This window comes from Vicugna pacos, chromosome 15, assembly GCF_048564905.1.
Source record: "Vicugna pacos chromosome 15, VicPac4, whole genome shotgun sequence".
Lineage (NCBI taxonomy): Eukaryota > Metazoa > Chordata > Mammalia > Artiodactyla > Camelidae > Vicugna > Vicugna pacos.
Window position 1 is genome coordinate 4,461,170 of NC_133001.1, and position 15,721 is coordinate 4,476,890.

Genomic DNA, 15,721 nt, shown 5'->3' on the forward strand with positions numbered 1-15,721 from the left:
ACTCTGAATTTTCTTTGGAAGAAGTTTTTGGTTTGAAGATAGGCAGTTTTATATTTACTACTTTAGTTGGCTTTTTGGTAAAAAGTTTTAGATTGGATTTTTTCCCAGGTTTTTCATCTTGTTCAGGCGGAGAAAATGCCTGGAGATGATGGTATACTTAAGAGGCTCCCGTGAATTACAGTTACATTAAATTAAAAACAATATATTATTTTGAGTGTTATATCAAATACTATCTTACTACTAGATTTTAGTATCATGTAGCTATACCAGACATCGTAGTTTACAGAGAAATTGTGGGAGGGAAAAAAAGCATGATTTAGGAAAAGATGAACATTAGCAATAGAACTCTGGTCCATCTTGTGGAATGACAATCTTGGTGCTAATAAAAATCAACACATTGGTGTGAACTTGCTTTAAGTACCTTGCATCCTTTTTCCCTTAGGGGAAGGTTTGATGCTACTTACGAGATCTGATACCTCCCAAATTTCATGATATTAAAATGTATATTGAAAGAGAACAGTTAAGCTGGGACCTAAATTGTGGTAAGTCTGAGATAACAATATCGTAAGAGGCTGGTCCTGTGCATGGAGACCACCAAAGGGAGGCATTTGTCAGTTTGCCCAGTGCTGCCTGAGGAAGAGGGACTTTTGGTGGACACAGACATTCTGGTCATTAGGAGGAGGCCCGTGTAGCAGTGGAGAACCAGACAACACCATTCTTATGAAACCCCTGGGAGTACTTTAAAACATTTGTCTTAGAAAAAAAAAAAATTAAAGCCTTAAAAGGAAGAAAAAAGCTATTATTATCATGTGTCATAGCTTTAAAAAAGTTATGCTGTGTCTAGTTTTAAGATAAATATGTAATTTTGAATTATTTTTTAAAATAATTATTCCATATCTGGGTGGTGCCTGGTTCAGCCAAGTTCTGTTGGAATGCAGCTTAAGAAATGCTGCCCTATGGTAAATTACCCAGGCTCCCCGAGCCCTCCGGCAACATGGATGGCAAAGCTTCTAGGACTTTCCGCCCCCATTTACTGTCTTTCTTTGCTGAAGCTGGCTTCTCATTACTCAACCGGCTTTCCAGAGTGGGGAAAGCCATTTTTGGAATGGGGAGTGGTGTGCAGGGTGGGGGTGTTGCCTGGTGTGATTGTTCCAGTCATTGGAACTGTAATTTCCCATCACATCTGATTTGTTGGCATTCCGGGTTTTGTGTGTTTAAATGGCATGAGTCGGTTTCTCAGAGCCCTGACTGCCCTTAGATGAACTAACAGTGTCTGATCTCAGAGGTGAAGTTGGCACTCCCTAACCCTCAGGGCCTATCCTTTTTTCATCTGCAATCATTTCTTAGGTAGTTGTTTTTAACCGTAAAAAATTTAAGTAATTCTAACAACCATGCAGTCCCACCCATCTGACAAATCAGTTACCTTCATCTTTTCATATTAATTGAGACAGTTTTTCAGCTGATAGGCAGAGACCCTGTTTTAGGCTTAATCAGCAACCTGCATTCTAAATATTGACTCTCTGTGCTAAGTATTTTAAACTAGGGTCTAGTCTGAGGAGGCAGGTATCTGATAATATACAAACCCCATCAATTTTTAATTCCTACAACTCTGTTGGATATTCCATGACAAGCCCAGAGGGTTTTATTTAGTAGTTTGGGATGTGATGTTTGGAACCTATATTTTTAAAAAACCACCTGTGTTGGTTGTGATCAGATTGTTCCGGTGGCAATCTCAAATGTAAGTGCGCATCAGGGTTCCTTGGGGCGTACTTTACAGGTGTGGATTCCTGGGACCCAGCCTCAGAGGTTGAGATCCTATTAGGAAACCAAAAGTGAGACCCATGAGACAATAAAAACAAAAAGCTAATCCTATCAGAGGGAGTTAATGAATATTTCTTGTTTGATTCAACTGCCCAACATGGTAGGAATTTGGTGTGAGCTAGAGAAGTTCTGAATTTCAGGGAAGAGGTGGGCCTTAGGCTTGGTAGGGGAAAGGATTTAGACACAGGCCTAGCAGAGCAGGGGGGAGGGATTTATTTGCTGAAGTGTGGGAGGAACAGAGGCTGAGCAGATGTGCAAAGACTCACATGAGTTGGGTGGAGGTGGGACTGAGAGACCAGCGTGACTACAAAATACACAGATTTCTGTTTTGTTCTGACCCTGTGTGTTCAGAGAGGAGCTGAGGTGGTGTGTGATAAATGTCACATAGTGGATGTGTGGGCTCTTCTGCTGAGACATCTCTTTACTCCCGATCAGTAACCATGGGTGGCTGATAGAATTGACTGGAAGGGTGCCTCCCCTCTCCTTCTCTTGGTTCCATTTGGGTTCTTCCTAAGGGGAGAATTCACTTGAGAAAGATCATCTCTGATAGGGGAGATTGAGCTCCAAATGCACTGTTAAGGTTCACTTTTTGGTTTTTAACCAATGTGGGTTTCGTGGGGAACCAGAATTAATAACATATTTTGTGTTTTATTCATTCAGCCATGTCATTAGTCTGGGCTTTGGCTCCTGCCCTGGAGGAGCCCCATCTTCTACCTAGAGAAACAGAATTGCATTGTGGGTGATGGAGTCTTACCCAGAATGCCAGGCCAAGCGCAAAGGAGCTGGTCCCACTTAGAGGTGTCAGGGTCCTGAAAGGCTTCCCACAGGAGGTGCATCTGAGCAAAATCTTGAAGATTGAGTAGGAGTTTGCCAGGTGAAAAGAATCGCTGTTCCAGGAAATGAGAAAGCATATGCAAAATCACATTTGCAGCAGACAGCATGGCATGATTAGAGTTTCAAGGAGTTTGGTCCAGTGGGAGCTCTGGATGCCTGAAGGGAAGCTGAGGTGGAGAGGTTTATGCAGAGGCCAGATTTTGATGTGTCTTGTAGACCATCTGAAGGGTTTGAGTTTTCCTGTAAAGGCATAGGGAGCTGCCAAAGGATTCTAAGCAGTGTTATTTAGTTTTTGGTGTGTCTGCAGTGTGAATGATGAATTGAAGAGGGCAAGGCCAGAGCTGGAGAGGCAACAAATGAGATCCTGGCCTTGGGTGGGAGATGGGAATAGAGAGAAAAGGACAGATGGAGAAAATTGAGAAGGCAGGTTCAAAAGCACTTGGTGGCTGCTAGAGGTTTGGCAGAGGAGGAAGAAGTCCTGACTGCGTGGATGGTGCTGCCAACCCCGGAGGTTGGGATGCGGGAGAAGCTCATTCTGTTGGAGAAGGTAATGAGTTCACTTAGGGACCATATTGACTGAGGTGTTTGTGGGACATGCAAGTGGAAGTGTCTGAAGGGCTCTTGGATGGTGAGTCTGGAACTTAAGGTATGGGCTAGACATTGGTGTAAATGGGAAAAGATAACTTGAATATCGTGGTACTAGGTTAATTTCATCTCTAAAGCATTTCTCACAGCAACCACTGCTTTCTTCCTGCTCTGCTATCACCTTGGTTCAAACTCCTGTTATCTTCTAACTGGTCTGCCTGCTTCCTTATCAGTCCATTCCCACATCGCTGGTGGGGTGGTCTTTTACAAACGAGATGGAAGGTTGTCATTTCCCTGCTTGAAACCCATCATCACCGAATTCCCATTGCCCTTCGAATGGAATTTAAACTTCTTACTGCGGCTGTGAGGCCCTGTGTGAGCTGGCCCCAGCCTGCCTTCCTGCCACTCCATGCTCATTCTCTCTCACTTGACCACCCTGTTGCAGCAGTGGGTGCTTTAATGCCACAGACTTTTCTGCCTTGTCGTGCACAACATTTTTCTCTTTTCCTGACCTTTGTTCACACTTCTCCCTCTGCCTTCCCCCTCTACCCCTTGGCCTGGCAATCCTGATCTTTCAGGTCTCACCTCAGATGACATTTTTCAGAGGAAGCATCCTTAATCTTCTGAGTTACAGTAGAGCAGTTCTGCACTTTTCTTTCTTTTCTAACACTTAACACAATTCCTTAGTTACTCGTATGAATGTTTACTGTCTATCTCCCATACGAGCTCTGTGAGGGCAAAATCCATCCTGTGTTTGGTTCACCATTGTATCCCCAGGGCTGGACAGTCCTGAGTGCATATAATAGCTCCCTGAATATTGGTTAGATTTGTTGAATAAATGAGGGTTTTATCTTCATTTTTTCTATCTTGAAAGACTTGCAGTTTTTACCCTGTCACAGAATAAATAGGGCTGTTTTAAGCTTGACAACATATGTAGCTGATTTCATCTATTTCTGAGAGTCTATTCGTTTTTTAATATTTTATTTATTTATTATTGTATTATTTAATTATTTTATTTTGGCAGGGGTGTAGGTAATTATTTATTTTTAGAGGAGGTACTGGGGATTGAACCCAGGACCTCATGCATGCTAAGCATGTGCTCTACTACTTGAGCTATACCACCCTCCTGGAAAGTCTATTCTATTGTTGTTAAAGATTCTGCCTCTGGAAGGTTGGGACATTAAAATTACAAATCAAATCTTCGAGGTATTCCCCACCTCCCCATGGGCTGCATTAAGGTAACTCTGGTTAGCATGGCCTGATCTGTCATCAGTCTGGCAGTGATGTGGCTGCTGAGTTTTGAAATTGGAAAAACCGGTACTTACTCCCTTGAGTCGGGCGTTTGTGGCAGTTTGGTAGCAGCCTTCTCCTGCGGCCCTGCTTCAGGAAGCATCCCAATACATGCTGTTTGCGTTGCAGCTGTGGGGAAGTCCACCTTTGTGAAGCTACTCGCGAAAACCTACCCAGAGTGGCACGTAGCTACAGAACCCGTAGCGACATGGCAGAATGTCCAGGCTGCTGGAACCCAAAAAGTAAGTTTCTAGTTGTGGTGGGTAGTTGGCAGGCACGGGTGAATAAACTAATTGTAATAATGTAATTTGCTCTGAGTAGGTTAAGTAGTCCAGTCTGAATCACCTTTAAAAAAAGAAACCTTTCATTCCAGGAAGGACCGTGTACACCAGAGAAGATGACTTGTTTAAATCTGTTTAGTTTTGATTTTTGTGGTTTTTACATGTCTACATAAATGCCTCTGTTCTTTGTGGTTTCCCAAAGCATGTCCAGCCAACCTGACTTTGAAGATTAATTTTGCCATTCCTACCCTTAAGTTTATTACTGAAATTGACCATCAGGAGTAATAGTTAACTATAGTGACTTTAACATATTTGTGAAGTCTTAGAAACTGGAAGGGACCTTAGCGAGCTTCTTGTCACATTTGGAGGCAATGCAGAAATAATTGCTAAATTTATGAAGTGTTTACTACGTGCCAGGCAATAACCTGTCCCAAGCACTGTGCATTTCACTTATGCCTCGTGGCTTAGGCCCGAGTGTCAGGTCAGTTGCTTTGGGAGAGGCTATAGAGTTGGTTTCAACACCAGCCACATCACTGTGAGCAGGGAAGGACCAGCTGGACATGAACCTTAGAGGGAGCTGGGGGAGTGGCAGCACCATGCCTCAGTCTCCACAGACTGTCCCGCAGTCACTGAGCACTCACTGAGTGCCTCGTTCTTGTTTTTAACAACCTATTGTTAGAAAGTTTCCTGTACGAGCCACTTTGCATACCTGTGACTCTGACTCATTGGTTCAAGTTGTGCCTCTTAAGTCTTTTTACTTTTCCACATGGCAGCCCTTCATGTATTTCTAAGGCTTGCTTTTTCTCCCCCATCAAGTCTTCTCTTTTTGAAACCAAATACCATTTTCCTCCAGACTAGTCCTCATTCTCAAGTTACTCTGTCTAGGTGATGCACTCCAGTTTGTCAGTTTCGCACCTAGCTTTTAGTCAGAGTAGTACTCAGAGCTGGACAGGACATTCCGAATGTGGTCTAAATAGTACAGAGCATCATAGAACTTGTTCCGGGTGCCGTTTTCTGTTATTCCAACTCAGGATTGTGTTACCTTTTTTGGCAGGCACGTGATACTTATTGAGGATGTTTATTTTTTAAATTGTCTCTGTGTATATGTATGTGTGTGTGTATTTGTGAAATTAACTTTTCTATTTAGAAAATAAATTATCTTTTTCTGAGTACGCACAGGTCACCTGTTGTGGGGATTTATACTCTTTTCTCCAAGAGGTGGCCCTTAATTCTCCCCTTGAGTGTGGGCTGGACTTAGTAACTTGCTTCGAATGAATGCACAGTAGCAGGGTTAAAAGTGTGTGACTTTCTATGGTAGGTCATAAAGGGCATTGTATCTTCCATCTTGTTCTTGCTTGATCACTTTTACTTTTGGCTCTGGTGATGCCAGCTGCCGGGTCATACAGATTACCTGTCTATGAAGAGGCCCACACGGCAAGGAACTGAGTCCTCCTGCCAGCTGCCATGTGAGTGAGTCTTCTTGGAAGCAGATCCTTTAGTCCCCTGTCAAGTCTTCAGATGACTGTAGCCTCAGCCAACATCCTGACCGAAATCTCATCGAAAACCCTGAGGCAGAACCAGCACTAAGCTGTGTCCCAAATAACTTTACCACAGAAACTTGAGATAATGAATGTTTTTTGTTTCAGCCACTAAATTTTGGCACAAATAGATAACTGATGCTCCCGTAATCTTATTATCCAGAGGTAGTACAGCTAACATTTTTGTCCTTTTAGGTTTCTTTCTACAGAGGAGAAAATATATATATATTTACATACACTTACATAAATGTATCAAACATACATACATTTCCTTTTTTAAAACAAAAGTCCTGATTGTCACCTACATGTCACTTGATATACAACATCTTTCTTTCATAGTAACATCATTTTGATGGTTGCCATATACTGCATAATATGGTTTACTATCATTTAATTATCTAGTCTTATTTTGAATATTTAGTATTCTAATTTCTCCTTATTATAAACGTTGTTACAACAATGAATATCCTTGTAGCTGTATCTTTTTTTCTTTTTAATAGCTAAATCTTGAGGGTAATATAGAACCATAATCTAGAACTAGAATTTTGATATCCAAAAATTACATGTTTTGTTGACTTCTGTTATATTTAACAAAATTTTCCTTTGGAAAAGTTGTACTAGTTTTCTCATACTTTCAGCAACATTGGGAGTTTTTTTTTCATCTTTTCTTTTTTAAGGAATTATTATTACTATTTTTTTTAAATGGTTCAATCCCCAGGACCTTGTACATGCTAAGCATGTGCTCTACCGCTGAGCTGTACCCATTCCCCTCATCTTTTCTAACTTGAGAGGCAAGAAAATGGTGTGTTACTTTATTTCACATTTCTTTGGTTGCCAGTGAAATGAACTTTTTTATCAGCCATTTATTAGCATGCTTTATTGAACTGCCTGTTCAAACCTCTTGCTTTTTTTTTCCATTGAGATTTTCAGGTTTTTATAATGACTTCATAAGAACTCATTGTATATTATGTATCTTAACTCTCAATACTTTCCCCAGTTTGTCATTTTTCCTTTATATTTACATATGATATATTTTGTAGTATGATACTTGGAAGTTTTTATATGATCAGATCTGTCTTGTCCTTTATAGTTCCTACCTTTGATGTTAAAGTTTAAAAAGACCTCTCACAGCCCAAGATTATAAAAACATGCACCTGCTTTTCTTTCTCTTGCTTTTAAGCTTTTACTCTTTATATGACCTTAAAGTTACAGGAGTCTCATTTCCCCTACTAGTTATCTCTGTGTCCCAGCAGTGGGCTTGTTTAGTTTATTCCTGAGTGATTTTGTATTTTGTTACTGTGACTAGGATCTGTTTTCCCATCACCTTTTTCAAACAGGTTATTGCTATTTTAAAGAAAGGCAGTTGATTGTTGTATTTGTCTTGTGTGCCTTAGTTTTCATATTAGTTTTTTAGCTTAATTGCTTGAGGTTTTAGAAAATAATCGTTTTCTCTAAATACTAATCATTTGCAAGAGTTTTCCAGTATCCAAACCTCATTTCTGTTTCCTTTCATTGGACAGAAGTTCCAGAACAGTGTTAAATGATAGCAGTGGTGTTAGTCACCCTTATCTCTTCTGTCGTTAGTGAAGCTACCTCTGATGTCTCACTGTTGAGTTCTGTGATTGTCATTCATTTCAGTAAACCATATGGAGGAGGTACCCTTTTATTACCAGGATATTAACTGTTTTTATCAGCATCAGATGTTGGATTTTCATCAGAGGCCTTTTTTAGCATCTAGTGAGGTAACCATGGGATTTTTCTTTTCTTTTTATATCTCTTAGTATTAGTCATAGATTTGATAATGGTGCCATCTTCACATTCCTAGAATGAACCCTTTCATTCATGGTGTACTGTTCCATTCAGTTGGGATTTTGCATGTATATTTATAAATTTAACGGTATTAATATTTGTGTGTCCAGTTTTTGACAGATTTTACCATCATGGTTGTGAAAACAAATTGAGAAGTTTTACATGATTTTTAGCATAAGAATCATCTATTCCTTGAGGGTATGATAGAAATCGGTTTTAAAGTTATATGGATTCATAGTTACTGGACAACTGTTTCTTCCTCAGTTATCATTTAGTGTTTTTTTCCCCCACATTCTTGAGTCAATTTTGATCATTTTGTTTTCTTAGGAAATTAGCCTTTTATTGAGATTTTCAAATTTAATTGTGTAAAATCAGTACATGTATTCTTTTATACTTTTAATTCTTTTGTGTCCAGAATTACTGTCTTTTGTCTTACGTTGCTTATTTGTGTGACTATTTAGGGAAGGATAGATAGGACAGATGATTGTCTGTTTGTCCTGTTTTAAAAGACCCAATTAATGGGTTTTATTTTTTAATTCTATGGGGGCTTACATTCTAATTTGTTCATTTTTATCTTTAAATTTATTTATTTACTTCCCAGGATTTCTTTGCATTTTTAAAGCTCTTTAGTGTGAATGATTGATTTGTGTATTTCCCCCTTTTTCTGCCTTAGTAATAAAAGCATTTGCAACTGGAAATTTTCTTCGTGGGATAAGCTTTGGCTCTGTCTTCTGGATTTTAACATATGAGATTTTAACTGAAATTTCTAGAGTTTATAATTATAGTTTTGATTTATTTTTTGCTCAAGAATTACTCTGAATGTTTTACATATTCTGAGTAGATTTTGGGTGTTTATTACTTTGTTAATTCTAATTTTATTTTGTTATGGTCAATGTGGCTTATATAGGTTTTAAAACTTTTTGTTTGTTTTGGAGGGAGGTAATTAGATTTATTTATGTATTTATTTTAATTTAATTTTTTTTTATGGCGTGCTAAGCGCTTACTCTACCACTGAGCTCTATACCCTCCCTGCCTTTATAGAGGTTTTAATTGGGGAAACTTACTGAGCATTTCTTCATGGTTTATGTATGATCATTTTGGTAAGTGTGCCATGGACTTTTAAGAAGAATATGTATTATCTGTAAGGTATGGAGTTTAAAGTGACATATTTTACAAATTCTAAAATGCCATTTTGTGTAAGACACATAATCATTTTAGTAAACACTTCTAAGGAATAATTAAAGTGTCTGTTAAGTTTAATAAGCATTGTAAGATGTATCCCAATTTCAGATATGTGAGAAAAATAATGACTAAGAGTCTTATCCTCCAAGTGCTCATTTTGGGGTCTACTTTTATTTATTAAATCTTAGAGAAGTGTATTTAAGTTTTGAGCTTTTACTGTGTTCTGTTCGTTTCTCCCTGTATTTTTAATTGGCTTTGCTCTATATTTTTGTATTTTAGTGCTTTATTCATGTGAAAAGGTTCATGACTTCTTTGTGAAGTTTTTATTGGTTTATTAGTGTTAAAAACCCCTCTGGTAGCATTTACTGCTTTTTCTCTCAATACGGCTTTGCCACATCTGCTTTTTTGTTTGCATCTGCTTGGTGGAGCTTGCTGTCCCTTTGTTTGCAGTTCATCTGTGTCATCTTGTTTTAGGTATTTCTCTTACGAACAGGGTTTTTAGCTTTCACCCAGTCCCAGGGTTTGCCTTTCCTGAGATTTTTTTCCCGTTTATCATGACGATGTTTAATTTATTCCTGCCACTTTATTTTGTGCTTTCATCTCCTTTTTTCCTTCATTCATATGGAAACTTTACTATTTTTATTCCACCAGTGGAAACATTTAAGTTAAAAATATACATGTTTAAGACCCCCAAATCTAGAAACAAACTTATGGTTACCAGAGGAGGGACAAATTAGAGGTATGAGATTAACAGATACAAACTATTATGTGTAAAACAGATAAGCAACAAGGATATACTGTGTGGCAGAGGGCATTATAGCCATCATCTTGTAATAACCTGTAATGGAGTATGATCTTCAAAAAATTCTCAATCACTATGCTGTACACCTGATATAACTAATAAAAGATTGTAAATCAATTCTACTGTAATTAAAATATATATACACACACACACACACACACACACACGTTTGAACCTATCTATCAATGTCAGTGAAGTCTCTGTGAAAGAAAAAAATTAACTTTTACTACTTTCTTATAATCCTTTTCTCCCGATTCCATCCCCCAGATTATAGGAATCTGTAATTTTATAGATCCAGGGTGTTTCTATATTGTGAAATTTCTCTTTTAACAGTAGAAATTGGCAGTAAACTTCCTAATCACATTAATAGTAGTTACTTTATACTTAACTCTGTTCTGCTGGTCATTCACTGACCACTGTTTTCTTGTTACAACTTCTTCCCATTTCTTGATTCTTTATTTTGATTCATTTTTCAATTGGTTGAAATATATTTTAGAGAAACTTTTTGGAAAGTGAGTGGTATCATTTCTGAGTGATTGCTTGTCTATATGTCTTCAGTTTCTTTTGTAGGGAAGTATTATATGGTTCTGATCTTTAAAAAAAAATGTAGATAATTCATGCTTTTCCTCCACCTTCGGTTTTTGTGTTGTTTTGCTTATATGAATTGTTCACATTTTGCCAGGATAGGTCCAGTCGTGGGTACCTGTGTGTGTGTGTGTGAGAGAGAGAGAGAGAGAGAGAGAGAGAGAAAGAACTATATGCGTAAATCTATATTAAATCTTTTCTCAGTGACTCAGTGAATTTCTTAGATGGAAAGTCTCACACCTCAGAGATTTTCTTTAATTTTTCTTCTTTGATTTTGGCTGCTTTTTTATCTGATCAGTTCCCACGACTGTAACTCCTAGTCATCCCGTGGTTTTAAACTTCATTGTCGTTCTAAAATACTTGGAGGTAAGCCATGTTTCTGTTAGACAGTGATTCTCACTGATGGTGAAATTTGATGAGAGGGCATCACATACCTTACGAGTAGTGGTCTTCCTCTGCTCATCTCTTTTTTATTGGGGGTGACATGTCCCTGTATTGGACTCTAACTGCATGAGAAGGAAAATTATTTCCTCTGAGTGGGTAGCTTTATCTGAGGTATCATTTTAGCCCTTGTTTGAAAAGTTGTTTGATACAGAATTGTATTACCTGCTGTAAGGTAGGACACAAGTGACATTATGGCTTGCTGTGTCTTTCCAGAGGAAAGAAAGGAAAAAACAAAAAATACCCTACCACTATGCAACAGTGTGTATTGGGTCTCCTAAACTGTGTGTCTTTTCATTTCTTTCATAATTTTCTGCTTTTTTTCCTCTTAGTTTAGGGAAATTTTCTTGAGTTGGTATCTATGTGACAGTCACTGGTTAGGTTGACTGAAGTTTAGTCTGATGGTTACCATCTTCATTGGGTGTTTTGTTTTGGCAGCTGCGTTTTTCCCATCTAAGAATGTTCTTTTCCTATTGCTCTTTTTTTTTTAATAGCCTGTTTTACCAATGTGTTAGTCTTGTGAATCTCATTGAGATTTTTTCTGTTTTCTCCTGTTTCCCATATCAGCTGTGTCCTGAGAGGCTGCTTGTCCTGAGCACGTGGATTGGTCCTCTCCTTTTGAGTGGCTGGGTATTTTCACATCCAGTGATTAGCCCTCTGTCTGTTTAAATGTTTGAAGGGTTGTTTGCATACGTTCTGTCGCTGAGATGGGTTCTTTCAGCTGTTTTGTAGGCCTCTGTGCGATATTTTATCCTCGGCTAGCCCGCAGCCTGCTGATAGAAGCCCCCGCCCAGTCAACCGAGTACCTCTGCCCACATAGGGGGCTTCCGCGCTGTGTCAGGACTACATACACTACACACCAGGGGCTCCCTAGTGACACCATCAGAGACTCGAGTAGCTTCAAATTTGTCCCCTGCTTCTACCTCCAGCTCTTAGCCAGGGGCCATTTGTGAGGCTGGGGTGTGTGTGTGTGTGTGTGTGTGTGTGTGTGTGTGTTAGGGGATGGAAGGAGGGAGACTGTTTTGTGAACCTCTCTGCTCTGCCTGCTGAAGCCTTCCAAAGGGCTCGGACCCTTCTTTGGAATCCAGGCAGGCCTGATATTTAGCCAAACTGGACCATTGGTTGTCTGACCCTTTTCCCCACTCCTGTATTTTTGTCTCTACCTAAGATTTCTTCTTCCTCCTATTTCCATCTGTGGAAATTCCATGTCACTTCCCAGCTTAATGCCACTTTTTCCCAGAAACTTTCTCAGATTCCCTCCACCATACATGATCACCCCTTCGTGCTGTGTTCTGCTTTATAGTCTAGCTGTCTGTATCTTTGTCACCCCTCTCCTTTTGCATTATGAGCTCCTTGCGTTTGGGAGCCATGTCTCGCTCACCTTAATATGGAGAAGTATTAGAATAAAGAAGTTAGAGGAAGCCAGGTTTGAGTGTCCACTGGACACTTACTCACCATGAAACCTTGGACAAGTAAGTTACTTAGCCTTTCTGAGAGGATATTCTCAAGAAAATGTGCGTAACCATAGTACCTACCTCATGAAGCTGTTTTTGCAGATTAAATGAGATAACAGAGCACAGTGAACATTGAGATAAATCTTATTTTTTGTTTTCTGTACCCCTTATAGCACCTAGCTCATGTAGTGTCTCCTCCACACAGGCCTTCAGTTAATGGTGACTGAATGAATGCAGATCCAAAATGCTTTGCTCAGAACTCACTTTTGCACTGAGTCAGTGGCAGAGCCCAGGGGAAGAACCCAGGGTTCCTGAGTATCTTACACATGTTCCCACCTGCAGCTGCTGAGTAAGTGGGTTTTCAGATGCCTTTCGTAAAGTCTCCAGAATCCAGGAGGAGAGATTTGTTTGTTTTTGTCTGTTCATTTGTTTGTTTGCTTAACAAATTATAGCCTTGCTGTAAGAGAGAGAGCACTCTATTTGGTTGGTTTGATTTTCAAATAATGTTACTCTCTTGTCTGGGTTGAAGTTTGAAAAAGAAATAGCCACAAATGGAAGCTCAGAAGAGAAGCAACAGAGTGCTCTGCTCCAAGGAGAGGTTTAGAAGGCTGTTGGTTGTCAGCCCCTCCTCCGACCTGCTCTGCAAGCCCTTCAGTCAGTGACTGTGCTAACCTTTGTGTGGTTCTCCCTCTGGTCTCTCTGGTATATTGACGGTGGTGTGCCATTTCCCTCTGTCAGAGTCTTGTCTAATAAGGTAGGAAGATCTCTTCCTTGATGATGTATTTTTGACTAAGCTAAGGGGTGTGATTGTATCTTTTTAGTGGACGGAAACTTTTATAATAGCTTCTCTCACTGGTTATCACACCTGTGGGGGTGGGGATTGGAGGTGGTTCATGCCTTCTAGGAAATTCTCCATCTTGTAATTTGCCTCTAGGCCGGCACAACTCCAAATCTCGGAAACTTGCTGGATATGATGTACCAGAAGCCGGCACGATGGTCCTACACATTCCAGACATTTTCTTTTATGAGCCGCCTGAAAGTACAGTTGGAGCCCTTACCTGAGAAACTCTTAGAGGCCAACAAGGCGGTACAGATCTTTGAGAGGTCTGTGTACAGTGACAGGTAAGACCCTGAGACCCCACGCCAGTCACGGGCTCCGTGCTCAGCCCTGCATGCTTTCTCCTCTCGCTCAGACCCTGCACTGCTCTGCTCATTGAAAATTATACTTGGGAAAATTGCCTTCTTTTTAAAGACAGCACTATATAGATTTGTTCGGACTTACAAATTTCACAGAGTTCCCATATATGTCAGGAAAGGAAATTGTGTTTCTCATAAACTGAATGCACTTAATTTCTCATATTGACACTGATTATGTTTCCTTATTCTTTTCCAACGTCGAAGCAGGCTGGTAGCTACCTAGTGTAACCATTACATGCTAAAAGGCACAGAATAGACACTTAAGTAGCAGAGTATCTTCAAGCAAACCAAATGAATCGGTGGTTGGTGATCACCTTTGAGAAAAAAGCAGACGGAATTAAAATTTGTGTTCTTAAAATGGTAGGAGAAATATGTTTTTCCTTTTTTTATTCTTCGAGAAAGGATTCCTGAGTAGGAATTGCACATTTGCCCTGAGCTGGACCACCCCCCCTGGAGTCGCTGCCAGTCAAGGCTCGCAGCTAGCTGGGGAGCTAAGCCCGTCTGTTCTAGAGGAGCTAGTCCCTCTGGGCTCTGGGATTCCTGGTCTGCCACATGACCAGGCTGTGACTTGTGTTTACACCACTCGGAGGTGAAGTAAGGGTGCCTTGACCTGGACATTGCTGGGGGGTTTTTTATCTGAAGGCCATGAATGACCTGTGTCAGTGAAATGGTGGCTTAAAGCACGATGGTCTATCTTAAGCCCCTCTGAGTTATCAAAATAGAAGATGCTACATTTGTATTGTCCATTCACTTCTGAGGACACTAGATTGGTTATCCATGTAATTCCAAATTAGACAAACTAGTTCTACTTGTGAGTGCTCCCATAAAGCCTCCTGGAGGGAAAAACTGAGGGTACATTTGTCAGTGTTTTGTGATTTTTTTAAACATTACTTAAAAACCATTCCAGAAATAAGAACAACCCCTCCAGGCGAGGCTTCCTTCTCTCTGGACTCCAAGAGAGAGACGGCTCTTTTTAAAAGCTAAATATATGAATTATAAATGGTTCGGCTGTAGATTTGGGTTCTTTTTTGACTGTTGGCCATACTGCTACCTACATTCCTCTCCCTTCTCCCAAACCGCGCCTCTCGGATTAGGAAGATGCATTGTGTATAACTATGTGGGTTGCTTGGAAGCGGTCACCATCAGTCTTTTGATTTCCAGCCCTTTAGTGAGGCAGGCACATGCGAGACCCCTCAGAGATAGAAATATTTTGTTTAGAAGTTGCAAGATCTTAACATGTACTTGTAAAGGAGGAGATGAGGATTGCACTATAAGGATCTACAACATCCTATATTTTTTTTCAGAGGGGGCATTTTTGAGACAGAGAGGATAACTAATTACACATTCTAATCCATGATGATAATTTAAAGCCTTTCCACTCATTTAAAAATTTATTCATTTGTTCATTTGCTCAGCATAGATTCTCACTGAATGCTGCCTGTGTTCAGGCTCCAGAGGTCAGCAAAGCAGACCCAGTCTCTGCCTTCACGGTGACTTTAGTCTAACAGGGAACCCTGAGGCTGTGTCACAGGTGTTCCAAAGGAGGAGGAAGCTGGGTTGTTTGGGAGAGTGGATGACAGGAGGAAGAAATCTCAGCCTTTTCTGTTTGAGTTCAGAGAAACAGTAGCATGTAGTTTTATTTTAGAGCAGGGACCCCCGACACCGAGGTCCTCGAGCTGGTTCTCCTGTGCTGCAGTGGTTCCCTCCCCTCAGCGGCAGCACCACGCCCTTCTAGTCCCTCTCTGCCCCCGTCACCAGCAGCATGGGAGAAATAGGGCTCATCCTCAAAACAGGCGAGAGCCCTTTTTTTAACGGGGCTTATTAATAGGTATTTACTTTCTCTTGGTAAGATCTTAGTTTCCATGTTACCTGTAAAGAAGCTGAAAACATTTTTCAGAAACT

At 40.1% G+C, this 15,721-nt stretch overlaps 1 protein-coding gene across 4 annotated transcripts in view; it reads left to right on the top strand.

Annotated features, from left to right (window-relative positions):
* Positions 1 to 15,721, top strand: part of LOC102545949 (deoxyguanosine kinase, mitochondrial) — a 30,765-nt gene that overhangs the window by 6,361 nt on the left and 8,683 nt on the right. Inside the window, exons 1-3 of one of the 4 annotated variants that reach the window (XM_031685076.2) lie at positions 4,659 to 4,772; positions 12,828 to 12,971; positions 13,557 to 13,744. In XM_031685076.2, the coding sequence (XP_031540936.1) occupies positions 13,593 to 13,744 (152 nt within the window). In that variant the 5' untranslated portion in view covers positions 4,659 to 4,772; positions 12,828 to 12,971; positions 13,557 to 13,592. Of the gene's footprint in view, positions 1 to 4,658; positions 4,773 to 6,212; positions 6,278 to 12,827; positions 12,972 to 13,556; positions 13,745 to 15,721 lie in introns of those variants that run through there. The other 3 variants (XM_006219003.4, XM_072937513.1, XM_031685077.2) reach the window with 3 other exon arrangements.